Consider the following 14356-nt stretch of genomic DNA (forward strand, 5'->3'; position numbering starts at 1 on the left):
GTTCTAAGTAGCAGGGGCATGAAACAGCAGGGCAATTCATTTGGGAAACTCTAGAGCAGTGGTTCTCAACCTTCCTAATGCCGCGACCCTTTGATACAGTTCCTCATGTTGTGGTGACCCCCAATTTCATTGTTACAAATTGAACATAATTAAAGCATAGTGATTAATCACAAAAACAATATGTAATTATATATGTGTTTTCCGATGGTCTTAGGCGACCCCTGTGAAAGGGGTCGCGACCCACAGGTTGAGAACCGCTGCTCTAGAGCAAAGTGTGTGTTTGGAGTGCTGGGAGATGAAGGTAGAGCAGGCTTAGTTAAAATGCAGACACCAGACCAGCAGCATTTAGCACCCCCTGTGAGCTGGTGAGAAAGGCCAGTGCACGGGCCCCACCCCAACCTGCTGAAGTAGACCCTGTGGGGCTGAGACTCGGGAAACTGTTTTTAATAAACTTTCCCATTGATTCCTATGCACATTAAAGGCTGAGGTAGAGAATCAAGTCACCTAGACGTTCAGAATGCCAAAGCTGAACTGGAAAAGGCAACCTGTAGATCACACATTCTAGAAGAGCCTAGCCTTTGTGACTGGCTAGGCCTACCTCTTTAAACCTAACAACAACCAGAAAGAATCCAGTTCTATAAAATATAATCACCAGGAGACTTAAAGCAAAACAGGTGACTTCTAACAAGATGCCTTCAGAGCGAGGCCCTGTTGTGTCTATAAATCAATACCACATTTATTTTTGTGAAGGGAACAGCCGTCTTGTCTGTCCGGGTTGCCAGCACACCTAATTATAGCAGCATCCACGTCGCTGGCGATAGCAGATACGGTCTCTTGCGAAGGGGATTATCTCGTGGCCGAGCGGTTTTGAGCCAATTTAAACTAAACAAAACCGACTTACTTCATTCTTCAATCATCACTAATTAAAGACACCCTTCTGCAAGAGGCAGGCAAGGCCTCTGCTTTCTTTTAAAGTTGCAAACAAGCCCTGGAATAAAGAGTGCTCCGAGGTAGTTTCTATTTGTGAACATATGACACGGATGCAACTTCACGGGCATTTAGAAGGAGCACAATTGAAACTGCCAAAATGGAATATTAGAAAACAGAGCTCCTGGGCCATCTCCTCCTCCTAGCACCCCCTTCTCCTTTGGTTCCCTGATGCCTACCAAATGGGACTGCTGGAAGTTACCATTTTTCTAAGCTCCCGAGTAAGCATTGTTTTAACAACAATGGCAACGACAGTGGTTAGTCCTCCCATCGCTCTCATCTCATACCCGGGCACTGTATGTTTATCTGTATCCCAATTTAATCTTTAACAAGCCTGAGTTAGGTATTAGTATAGTTCCATTTTACAAAGGATATGCCCTGGGGTGCATATCCTTAACCACCATGCTATCTGGTCTCTCCCAGTACTCTCCATTTATTACTTCATCTTCAAAACAAGCTTGAAAGATAGATATTACCTCTATTTTTACAGATGAAAATATTAAAGATCAGGGAGATTATAATTTGCTTAAATGGTAATAGAACCTGACCACCAAGCCCACATTTCTCCTTTCATAGATACCACACTGCTGCTGGCTACAACGGGGCAGGGGGCGGGGGGAGATAATGGAGAAGAGCCCTGGAAGGTGCAGGGCAGTTCATTTCTAGGAGCCGCATCCAAAAGTGACTTAAGTCTCAGAGATATGTGGCTCTCCAGCAGGGCACACTGTGACAAAACTAGGGATTACGGTCCCCAAAGAATTGGAGTGAGAAAACAGATGGCTAATGAGTTTACTGATGCCTTCAGAGGCAAGTAGAACTTGGGAGAAAGGCGAAACTACTAAGATTCTGGTACCAGAGCTTGCAGGGAGCGCCCTTTTTCTGGTTGTGAGGCTGCTTCTCTCTCAAGTAGACTCTTCTTTTGCATTTGCAGGGACATAGCCTGCATTTCAGGCCAGAAGCTAATGGTTCCCTCATGGGTTGATATTTCAGTCACTTGCTACTCCAGCCAAGTGAGCTAAACGACCACAGACAGCAGACTTCTTGCCATGTTATTGTTCTCAGATATCTGGGATGATAAAAATAAAATAAATTTCCAGCCAAAGAAAAACCCAGCCTTAGGTAGACACATGTACGCATGCACGCGCACACACGTTTGTCAATTGAGCCAAATGTATTTTTGATGAATGATTAGAAGGTCTTTCCAAGAATCTGGCAAAACAACACTTGAAGGGGTTTTAGCACAGCCTCAAGATTCATGACAGTTATTAACCTCCTTATGTTATTTTGCCCAAATAATTAACAGAGCAGCAGAATGGGGTTTTCCTTAGGGGGTTTCTAAGCAGAGATCGGATCACTTTATTCATCCTGAAGTTTGCAGTGCCAAAGATAAACAGCAACCTTCTGCCACTGGGGGCCTTTCTACATTTGGGAGGATCTATCTTGGGGAGAGCAACCATGACTGATTCAATGTAACCACTCACCACATTTGTCTAGTGCTGAGAATGTCTTGAGAAAATATTTAAATCTTTAAAATAAAATGTTATACAATTTTAACGAGTGCTCATTAGAACCCGTTTAATGGCCTGCTAACAAAAATGTTCCAAACACAGTAATTTCTGTGGTGGCAGGACTGTGTTTCATCACGGATGTGATTCCCCGCTCCCAGGCTCAGAAGGGTGCCTGGCACATGGCTAATACTCAGAACTATCATCGAGCAACTGTCCTAGTGTTGGGGTCCCTTCCAGTTGATCACTTAGTGATGATGATGATGGTGGTGGTGGTGGTGGCAGGGCTATGTCCTTGGGAAGCATTAGCCAATAATTCTCCCAGCAATGCTAGCAAGGAGTTAAAATTAAGGCCCTTGTTTTACATGGGAGGGAAGTGAGGGTGAGTGAAGCTCCATAACACGCTCAGGTCACACTAGAACAAACTACGGCCCGCGGGCCGGATCCGGCCCGTTTGAAATGAATAAAACTAAAAAAAAAAAAAAGACCGTACCCTTTTATGTAATGATGTTTACTTTGAATTTATATTAGTTCACACAAACACTCCATCCATGCTTTTGTTCCGGCCCTCCGGTCCAATTTAAGAACCCATTGTGGCCCTCGAGTCAAAAAGTTTGCCCACCCCTGCACTAAAACCTGCTCCAAAATGGTAGAGCTGGGATTCAAAGCGAGCTCTCCCTGCTGTGGAGTTTGAATTCTTCATCACTGTTCTAGGCTACCTGTCTGTAGTCGGTGGGAGGTTTGAGATGGTCAATTTGAATTCTTGCCTGAATTCAAGAAGAAGAGTCCTTCCTTGGGTTATTTCAACATCATTTTTTGGCAAGTGTGTGGCAAGAGGGAAGAATTTCTATTTCAAGCCACACTCCAGTGGAGGTCCTATTCCAGGTGACATAGCCCTTCGGACACTCACCAATGGTGATTCCAGAACGACTCTAAATCAATCCGCGGGTCCCTTTTTATGAGCACCCCCAACACATAGAGAAACTTTGCCATAAAGTGGGAATAAGGTGCCTAGACTAGTTCATAAAGCCAATTTAACTTATAATTAAAATATAGTGTATCTGCAGTAATAAACTAGTAATTAAACCAGTGAAAAAGAGTGCCATTCAGTAAGATATAATTCATAAAATTAAGTTTGCTGCTCAAGGAAATACAGAGTTAATGAAGAGAAAATTTTTCTTTTTTTAATATGAAGGAGACTTAAGGATGCCTTTATAAAGGCTTTTAAACACAGGTAATGCTGGCCTTGATTCCAATTTCTCTTCCAGACCTGGCTTTCCTGTTCTTTGTACCTTAGATACAGGTGATATTACAGGACACTCTTATACTTGATTCCATCATTACACTGATTTGGTGCACATTTAAAACAAGAAGTGGAGGGAGATAAAAGGGAAGGAGGAGGGGAGAGTTCCCTTTGGTTAGGGCAGGGTGACTAGAGGTGATGAGAGAGGGCCAGGAGAGAAGGCAGCAAAGGTGATGTGTGCAGAGGGATGCGGAATTAAATATGTGAGCTCCACCTGGGGAACCAGGACAGGAGGGAAGGACGGGGTGTGCACAGGCCTCTAAGGAGGAAGCATGGCTTCGGGGAAGAGAAGTCAGTCGGGCGTGTGCACACGACAGTGCCCGACTGACTGTGTATTCTCATTCGTTCACTTTTTCAGTTTATTGGGCATCTTCTTTGTGCCCAGCGCTAGCTCCCAGATAAAATCTGGGTCCTTGTGGAGCTTTCATTTTTGCCAGGAAAAGGAGACAATAAACAAAGAAATATATAAAAAGCAAATGAAATTACAGGCAGTGATAACAGCCAGATGAAAAGAAGAGAATGAATAGCAGGAACCAAACTGGAAGGGGAGTCTGCTGGGGAAGGTGACATGAAAGCTGCACATGAGGAAGAGCTGGGGGACAAGGATTTCAGGGAGAGAGACCAGGGGGCGTCAAGGGCCCGGAGAGAAAAAGAACCTGGCACGCCGTAAGCATTGGACAGAAAGCCAGTGTGACTGCAGCTCAGAGATCAAAAAGGAGAGACAGATGTGCTGAGAGAGAAGAGGGAGGCAGCAGTGGTCCATGAATGAGCTCGAGGGCCAACCTGAGGGGCTCGGATTGAATTCTAAGTGGCCGGGAAGCCCCTGGGGGCTTTTAGGGGAGGGAGTGACGGGGCCAGAGGGGCTCCGGGAAAGATGGCTCTGGCTGTTGTCGAGGAGTGGCTGTGTTCACATGGCGGCCGTGTCCTTCTGTGCCTTTTGATGGGCACTGCACAGACTGGCAAATAAGACTGGCACTTGCCTTGGGCATTGGGCAGCTGCAAGGACATTCAGTGAGAGCAATGTGGTTTTGAGATTTTGGGATTTCACAGAGCAATAGACCACAAAAGTGGGGGCTCACAGTTTTGTAACTTTCTATTTAGCTAAAAAGAGTAAAAACTCAGCTACCATCTGTGATCACCTTCATTTCATAACAAAAGATATTTTAAAACCAAAAACATAAGGACATAATCTCGGGGGGGGGGGGGGGACAATTTTTATAGAAAATGCCACATTTTCCTTGTATTTTCAGCATTTTGCTTTAGGACAGTGAAAACTTCCTTACAGACTGGGCATGCATCCAGTGTTCAGAACTTCAGAAGTTGGGAACCATTGAGCCCACCGCTGTGCCCCATTTCTAGGTGAGACAACTTGAGGGTCAGGGGTCATGTGGCTCTTCCCTCAGGGTCAGGAGGTGAGTTAAGGGCAGAGAGGCGAGGCCTCCATCTCCTGATTCCAGGCTCATTCTTGTTCCATTACATCATCATGCTGTGTATTTCAGCTGATTTCTTCTGCTTTGCCAAGATTCAGATACTGTCCCATCTATTCCTGTCCACTGTGGAGTATACTGGCCATTTTCACTTCCCTGCCAATATATCTGAGAGCTAAGACACTTATTAAGAAACAAGCATTTAGCAAAACAACCCTCTGCCTGGAGCCAAACAACATGGGATCCCTTTCTTCATAAAGAAGAGTAACGTAGGTGACAACATGGAGTGACCTGGCGGGTATTATGCAAAGTGAACTAAGCCAGTCAGAGAAAGACAAGTAGCACATGATCTCACTCATGTGGAATCTAATGAACGAAATAAACTGACAAACAAAATAGAGCCAGAGACATGGAAGCACGCAACAGACTGATGATTCTCAGAGGGAAGAGGGTGTGGGTGGTGGTGGTGGGGGGGCAGGATTAACCAAAGAATTTATATACATATATACATAATCCATGGACACAGACATTAGTGCAGTGAAGGCCTGGGGAAGGGGGCAGAAGTGGGGAGGAAGGAGTTAATGGGGGGGGGAGGGGGACATCTGTAAAACTTTCAACAATAAAAATAAATTTAGAAAAAGAAGGACAGTGAGGTGCCTCTCACCTGATCTTCAGATAAGCTGCAACTCCAAACACCAGCAATACCACGGCGATGACGGTCACTGTGATGGCGGCGATGCTGCCTGTGAAGGAGGAAAGGCACAGAGAGATGATGAGGAAGGGGGTTCACTCCAGATCCTTTCGCAGAGAAGTCAGAGCTGGAGCAAATTCCAGGGTCTTAATTCTATTTCCAGAATGCTTTTCAAGCTATGTGAGATTTTGGGAAATGGTCAGTATTTAGTAAAACCTTTTCGCAGGCCTGGAGATCAGAGAACAGCCCACAGTAATACTTGATTATCTTTTTAAGAAGGACACTAATCTGTTGTTGCTGCAGCTGCTGTTTACAGAGGTAGGGGATTTAAAATACCCTGAAATCTTACTTTGTTCTTTGATAAGCTCTGGCTCCTCTTTCTATCATTGGCAAAATATTGGGAGGCTTGGGATGTCTTGTTGAAGGGTTACTACAAAGTAATGGGGTTGGTTTTTAAATAAACCAGAATCACACAGTTGTATTAGTAGTGTCCGCTTCAAAAGGGTTGCCTTGGTAGGAGAGGCACAGATCTTAATGATGCCATCTAATCAAAGCCTTTCAAAAAATTCCTCTTTGGGAAGTATGTCCTGTTTTCATCCTGGAAGGTGAATTTGATTTTGTAGAGAAAAAAGTCAAGCTTGGTATAAAAACAAGGTCAAGTCTGGTAGGTAACAGTACTTTTTGTTTGTAGAATTAATCTGGTGCAATTACAATGTAACATGAATGTTTTATTGTGTAGTTTGAAATCTGGTTCCAAAGGCAACCATTAATGAGCAGTTAAAAAAAAAACACCACCACACCACCCACCCCTTCGAGCATGTAGCCTTGGAAGAATAACCATACTGCTTCCAAAGATTACTACTTTGAAGCACAACACTCTTTTTGTGTGAGCTTTGGACTAATAATGTATATACTTCACCTTAGAAGTGCCAAGAATCAATTGAGCTCTTGTCCCCTATAGTTATATTGACTTTCTGGCATGAATGCTGGTATTAGGGACCCCACTTACTCTTTCAGGCCACTGGGAAATTATTCACTACTTCAGCAAATGAATAGGACTCTGAGAGCCAAGGTTGCTCATTGCTAACACAGAGACTAAGACCAGAGCTGGGTGTGTCCACACAGATAGACTGTATTGCACCATTTCAGAACTTCCGCACTCTGGACACTCACTTACATGCCCATTTCCTTGTTCCCAGAATCTTTAAAGCATGATTAGCATAACCATCAATACATTTCTCTTCCCCCCCCCTTTTTTTTTTTAACAATTGTAAAGATAGAATTATGGCACTAAATGCCCAAATGTGCGGACCAGATCAAATAAAGTTCAAGGTCAGATCTCCTTATGAGAAGCCTCCACTCCTACTTTGAAAGGCTATACTTAGCTTCTGGGCCTCCAAACTGTACTGAAATGAGAACAATTCCATGGTCATGGAAGCCTATTGACAGCATTTTTAAGAGCTTATGAGAGGGAGTATTACTACAAGGTAAGGTGTTGGGAGTATTTCAAGTTTCAAAAAGATACAGTGATTGCAATTAAGAGAAATTTTAAAAATAGACCTTTTAATTTACCCCCTTTAAAAAAGTGGGATATGGTTGATTTCCCCATAACTCTTCTTTCTTGCCCCAGGAATAGTTTAATATAGGAACTTGTAGGTTTGACCTTTCTCAAACTCTCTTCCCTAACTCTGAGCAGTTGGATTTCCTCCAACGCTGTGATTTACTGAATTTATTTATATACCACCTGTTTCTAAAGATAAACCAGGCAGTTTCCCAACTCAAGTGCAGTTCTTTCTTTTAGAAAACAGCAAGTGATAGAGTGACCTGCTTCTCCTCGATGTGACTGGTAGCTGCCTAGTGTAACCGTGGTCTTCAGATGGGGTTCTTTAAGGCCACCTTTTCTTGTTCAGGGATAGCCCGTGTGACCAGAGCTACATGTAATTAGCAGGTGATTTTCTACCTGACGGGTCCTGGAGGGAAGCCGAGCAAAGGGGCACTTCTGAGGGTTGGTGCTGGCCAACATGAGACCCAAACAGGTCAGGTAAAATGGATTATACTTTGGACCATCCTGTTAACTATTCTGCCACCCACCAGCTTTCCTCAGAGGCTGCCAGCCTTGGTAGCAAAGGTCCTCTGGAACCGGAAGACCTTTATCAGGCCCCTCACTTAGGATGTCTTGTGTCCTGAGCTCCCTGTCACCTCCACAGCACCTGCCACTTTCAGAAGCAGTGGGGAACCTCCCCCTGGGAAGTTCCACACCTCAGGGCATTAGATTTGAACATATGAGGGGGTGGCTGAGCCAACATTAGCACAGCTTTAAATGCTAACAGAAAAGGCTTAATTTCCTCCTTGTGAAAACAAATGTCATTTCCTACTGAGTTCTGTTTAAACTGAACTGGAATTCCCCTTCTCCTCCTCTTGTTTCTTTTTTCAAGGTGGGGCAGGGAAAGGGAATACGAGGAAGGTGCGGTGGGGCAGGGGCGGCTTTGCCCTGTGAAGGAAGGTGTGGACAGTTGGTGGGCAGCGCCCTGGGACTGGGGTGGGATGGCGTTACAGTCCTTCCTCACCGGGATCTGAAGTTACGGATTAGGTGTGACTCACACTGCAAAGCCTGGGAGCCAGACGAATTCAGAGAGAATGGGAATAAACTTATCTGTATATTTCATAAGCCAAGATACAAGAATATTCCACTGTGCTAGCACATTCCACCATGCCAATGTGTTCTGCCTGACCAGAGGGGTTTGGAGATCCGGGAGCCAAAGCCTTCTTGACTTTTGGGCCTCTCTGAGAGCTCGGATTTCTCAGGGTGCCATTTTACCACTTTCATAAGAACCCAGAACCAAAAAACCAGAACAGGCTGAAGAACAACCTACTCTACATTTGCAGGTGGTTACTCTGGGCTGGCATTGGGCCGAGAACTTTACAGCTGTCATCTCATTTCATTCTCTCTGGGAGCAGAGTGCAATGATTCCCATTTTATGGATGAGAAAGTTAAAGCTCAGAAAGCTTAAGGGCTTGATTCGGGTTTTATGATCTGCTAAATGATTAAGCTAACATTTGAACCCAGGACTATTTTATTCTAGGGTTGGCATTTGTAAGCATTGGTATACTGATTGCGTCCCTGGCCCTTTTCTCAGCGTGGCCAACTCCTACTCTTTCTTCATGACAATTAATATAAACCCCTCTGAGAAGCTTTTCCGACACCCCAAGTGAATTACAGTGTTGTTGTGTGTTAGCTTCTCATACCTGCTTCTTTCAAGCACTCCGTGGTGAGCTTCCCCAGGCAGGTTCTAATCCTATTCATCTTGCATCTCTTTCCCCTTCTTACCACCTTCCTACCACACCCTTAGCCCCAGCCACAGTCTGTAGGCCACAGTGGGTACTTAACTCATGCATTTAATGTCGAATGAATAAATGTCATACTGGCAAAAAAATTAACTGGCAGTTTTTGAGCTCAGTCACTGTGCCAAAAAAGTTCCCAAAGCAGCAGGCTCCCCACCTGTCCAATATGGAGTCCCCTGCTCCAGCTCTTACCTGAGTATCTATTCCTATGATTCTATAGCTATGGTCCAGGGGACGATGGAGCTGGAGGAGGGTTATTTTAGGAATAACTGTCTGAATAGGGTCAGATCATTTCCTTGAAGGAGCCAGAGCCAACTCTCAGGAGACCATGCTTCTAGTCTGACCTGGTCAGACTTCTCAGGAAGGAAGCTGCCCTGGAGGTCATCACTTGACCTGCTTTGACTCTGCTCTAGGCCCTGTGCAGTCCTGGAATAAACGGAGGCGTCGTCTTCAGGGGTCTTTCTCCCCATATCTGCCTCTCCCACCACAGACATCCCTGTCTCTTTGTCACACTCCCATTGGACCTTTACGGACATAGGAAGTCTTCCACACTCAGAAGGGACTTTTCTGTCCAAACTGCACCCCCCCCCCACTTGAAGGTGCCCTCCTGTTTTCCTGGGCTTAGCAATATGCCAAGTTCTTCAACTGTTCCTCTGGGGACTCTTCTCATAGAGGCATTTTCTCTTTTCCTCCCTTTAAACATGAAAGAAATGTTGTATCTGACCTCTTTGACAGGATACTTGCCAATTACATCCAACATGACAATATTAGGCTGTGATGGGGTGACCCTGAACCGCCTCTAAAGAAAGAGCTTTCCTAGGCTCTCGGAGGTTATTTATTTATTTATTGTTAACAGTAGGATGTATTTTATTTTTTAAAATCTGTGAACTAATCAATGGACAGTATTTTAATAATCTGGTACATTAAGTTTCAAAGTTTTAACATTTAGCAAAATTTTGCTTCACAAATTCACTTTTAGAATGACAGGGACTATGTACAACTTAGACTCCATATTCAGACAAATGCCTTTTTCCCTTCCTCAAAATAAAAGCTTTAAGAAGCACAGTATAAAAGTTTTAGATAGCTAGGCACTGCATAACTCTGTATCACGTGGCTGGTGTCTTGCTTTAGCCGCAAGAGTAATGAGAATATTCTACACTTCATTTAATGGAGCATAGGAAACTTTTTGAGGAAGGACCTAGCTCTCCTCAAAGAAAAAAAGAACTTTTTGGCTCATTTAGTTAATGAATTCCTTTCCAAGATTGCTTTTAAAAGGCTTATCTGGAAAAGCTATCTAGAATATGTCTACTACAAATATGCCTCATCTTATTCTGCATGAGTGTCAGGGGATGTGAGAAGAGTACTACATGTGTGGAAATATATATATTTCCAAAATAGTAATTTATCTGTTATAATAAAGCTAAATATACCTTTCCAAATCCACTGTTTTTATATAAATGCTGCCAACATATGATCTATGAAAACAATTTTAAAGAGTTAAGTTTATAGTATTTTTATAAATCTAATGAACAGATCGAAGTCATTATACTTTCCTATTTTTAAACTCAGGGAATTTTTATCTGCTCTTGACATGTTGATTGCACTGGGTAATAATGATTTATATGATTCAGGGAGTGTTCTGATGTCCTAAATCGTTATAAAAACAAAAACCATAGCCAGAGGACAATTAACCACATTTGTTATTATTTTAGGAACCAAATTCAATGCTATCTAACATTAAGTGAACTGTAATAGTAGCCATACGAGGCTTCAAGATGGCCTGGGAATTCAGATCCTACAGTTATTTTTTTAAAATATATTTTTTATTGATTTCAGAGAGGAAGAGAGAGGGAAAGAGAGATAGAAACATCAATGATGAGAGAGAATCATTGATTGGCTGTCTCCTGCATGCCCACATTAGGGATGGAACCCACAACCCAGGCATTTTGCCATGACCGGAATCAGACTGTGATTTCATGGTTCATAGGTCAATGCTCAACCACTGAGCCACACCAGCTGGGTGATCCTATAGTTCTTGGTAGCATATAGTTGACTTCAAATTCCTTTTTTGAGGGCATTCCAAAAAATAATGGAAATTCACCCATTAAATTAAACCAAACTATTTGTTATTACAGGAAGAAGCATTTTAGTTGAAGTGAACTTTGTTCTTTTGAAGGTCCAAAGATTATTGTCCAGGAGGCTAAAATATCCTTATAACCTGGCTTTATGAGTCATATGTTTTTACAAGTGCTTTAATTACATATAGAGGAGAAAAAACATTATATATATATTATCAGAGAAGTTTCAGAACAAATAAAATAACACCTTAGAGAAAAATTATTTAAAAATAATTGTACTTATATTCCACATTTGCTCAAATACTGGTTTCCTTTCTTGCTATACGATTTTTTGTTGTTGCTGTTGTTAATCCTAACCTGAGGATATTTTTTCCATTGATTTTTAAAGAGAGTGAAAGGGAGGGAGGGAGGGAGAGGGAGAGGGAGAGGGAGAGGGAGAGAGAGAGAGAGAGAGGTGAGAGACACACATCAATGTGAGATACATTGATCAGTTGCCTCCCACATGAGAGTATCCTGACCAGGGCTAGAATCAAATCTGCAACTCAGGTATGTGCCCTTGACCAGGATCTGAACCCTCAACTCTTCAGTGTGTGGGCAAACACTCTAACCATTGAACAACTTTGGCTAAGGCTTGACAAGATTTTCTAAAATAAATTCTTCCCGTTGTGTCTTAGTGACTAACTGATCATGGAATTTCAGGGAACTAGTTCTGTGAGTTTTTACAGCTTTGTACTGAAGGGTGGCAGGTGGTCACGTGCAGTCCATGTGGGATTCAAACGTGACATTGAGTGCATTTTCTGACGTGGATCATCCCTTTGATGCTGCAGGTAGTGCATCTGTTGAAAGATGTTACTGTAGATTTGGATTACTGCTCGCTGCATCTTCCAGCTTTTCTGTGTGATCTTCTCAAATAATGTAGAATCTTGTGACTCTGGGATTAGATGCCAAAATGTCCCTTTGAAGCTTAGAAAAGTGGTTTTACTGGTGGATTTCCCCTTAATTCTGTCTCAGTGTATTCATTATTTACACAATAGCAACTCTAATAAATTCTTGACCTCAATAGGTGCATGTGATTAGCACAACTGTTACACCTACTGCATCTGCACCTGGAACGAGCCCTGGATGAGGTGCATCAGCCTGAAATACCAACATATGCCTTCCTGCAGGCACAGGGCCCACTAACAGAGTCTAAACCTTGATCGTATTCTTCACTTTCTGCATAGCCCACATAGATAATTTTCCACTCCAAGTCTTCAGACTGGAAGGTGATCTTACACTGGAATGATTCATAGAAAGGAGAAGCGTTATCCAAAACCACTACACTGTTTACCTGAACCTTTGCCATATTATGAAAACACACACACACAACAACAACAACAACAACAACAACCTAATAACACAACAAACAAAAACAATAGAACTGGGGCTTGCTGGGAAAAATAAAGTCCAGCTCTGGAGAGTGCAAACCCCACCCTAGTGCAGCCTGATGTCCTGCCCGGTCACAGCTCTTTTAAAGGTTGTTACTGCTCTGAGAGAGCGGGAGGCAGAGGGTTGATGGTGGGATGTTTCCAGGGGTGACAAAAAGGTGAGTGTCTTTCTCCTCTCTGTGGATGACTCCTGAACCACATGGTCCTTGGAAATTCAACAGCCAGCTTACTTAGAACGCCCCTGTCCATACTTTGACCAAGTTCCTGGGTCTGTGAGCATCTGATCTATTTTGAGAAGCATCTTTGACAACCTCTTTGACTGTTTTTCAATATTTTTGCACTTTTCTTTCCTCTTCCTGGTCCAGGGAGTAGGTAAGAAATGGAGAATAGAAGCAGATGGCCGTTTTAGAGTGTGTGGAGGCTCCTCCAGTCAAGGTCACCCAGCGGAAAGGAACATCTCATCTCAAAGGGATTCTTTCTCTGTGAAAGCACATGTCTGTGCTGGAGGAAGGAAGTGGGCCTGATGAAGAAAGGGCCTGAAGGTTTGAGGTCTGTGTGAGTGTGGATTTCTCTTTATTACCCTAGGAAAAGGCTCCTCCCTCTTTATAGCAATAGTCTCTCATTGCAACTCCTTCCTTCGAACAGCAATGATAATAGAAGTAACAGTCAACAACAGAAAAAAGTGATAGCCATGCACACTTCCTTGTTATTTATCCTGTGTCAGGGATTATTCTATGCTTCAGTTATTTCAATTAATGTAATTCTCCATAAGGTAGCTATGCTTATTATATCCATTCTACAAATGAGGAAACCAAGGCACAGAGACACTAAGGGCCCAGAACCACATGGTAAGGAGAAGAACTGGGACACAGAGCAGGCTCCATGCTGGTACCCAGAGGCTCTCCTGTCATCCTGGGCTCTAGTGATAGCTCTGCATCTGCTTGTGGTAAAACCTGCCCCTCCAGTGCGTCTGTCTGCTTTCTATTGGCATCCAGGAATCAGGCCTGCCTTGGGGCTGGATTCAAACTTTGGGGCAGGATCTCCAATATCTATACTTTCTACTTCCTGTCATCAGGAGACCTGGTTTTACTTTTTTTCTCTAAGAGCATTTGACCCACATAGGTTGCATATAGTTAAAAATGTATACAGAAATATAAATCTCTGTGGAGAAAACAAAAGATTTGTACTTGGCCAGGCAAGTGGCTGTTCCCGCTCCCTGCATTTCTCTCTTATGCGTTCACATCTCATATGAAGGACACAGGGAGCTCAGGTTTGCAATTAATGCAACCCGGGGCACATAAGCCAGCACAGTCCCTAGTTATCAACATTTAAAAGTTTCTTCACTTCACTTACAATTACAATCTTTCCCAACACAAATGAGGCTTCTTTCCCACTGGAATTTATTATCACTACCTGTTTAGGTCACCCAGTCCCAGCTCTCCTTTGACTCCTGTAATGTGTGAACTAGACTGGATTTCTAAGAATAGCAAAGGGGACGCCCACCTCATCCCTTTTCCCATAGCACGAGGACACGTCCATGGCCGCACAGCAGTCCCAGGTCAATGTCAGGGAGCATTCCCCTCATTCAGTTGGCCT

General features: G+C 43.3%; 1 protein-coding gene and 1 pseudogene across 1 annotated transcript in view; both read right to left on the bottom strand.

Moving 5' to 3' along the window:
* PARM1 (prostate androgen-regulated mucin-like protein 1) overlaps positions 1 to 14356 on the bottom strand; it is a 38568-nt gene that overhangs the window by 10188 nt on the left and 14024 nt on the right. Inside the window, exon 2 of the mRNA XM_006094415.3 lies at positions 5887 to 5965. Within this exon, the coding sequence (XP_006094477.2) occupies positions 5887 to 5965 (79 nt within the window). The remainder of the gene's footprint in view (positions 1 to 5886; positions 5966 to 14356) is intronic.
* Positions 12084 to 12678, bottom strand: LOC102438529 (annotated as a pseudogene).

The sequence above is a fragment of the Myotis lucifugus genome, unplaced genomic scaffold (genome assembly GCF_000147115.1).
Source record: "Myotis lucifugus unplaced genomic scaffold, Myoluc2.0 scaffold_136, whole genome shotgun sequence".
NCBI lineage: Eukaryota > Metazoa > Chordata > Mammalia > Chiroptera > Vespertilionidae > Myotis > Myotis lucifugus.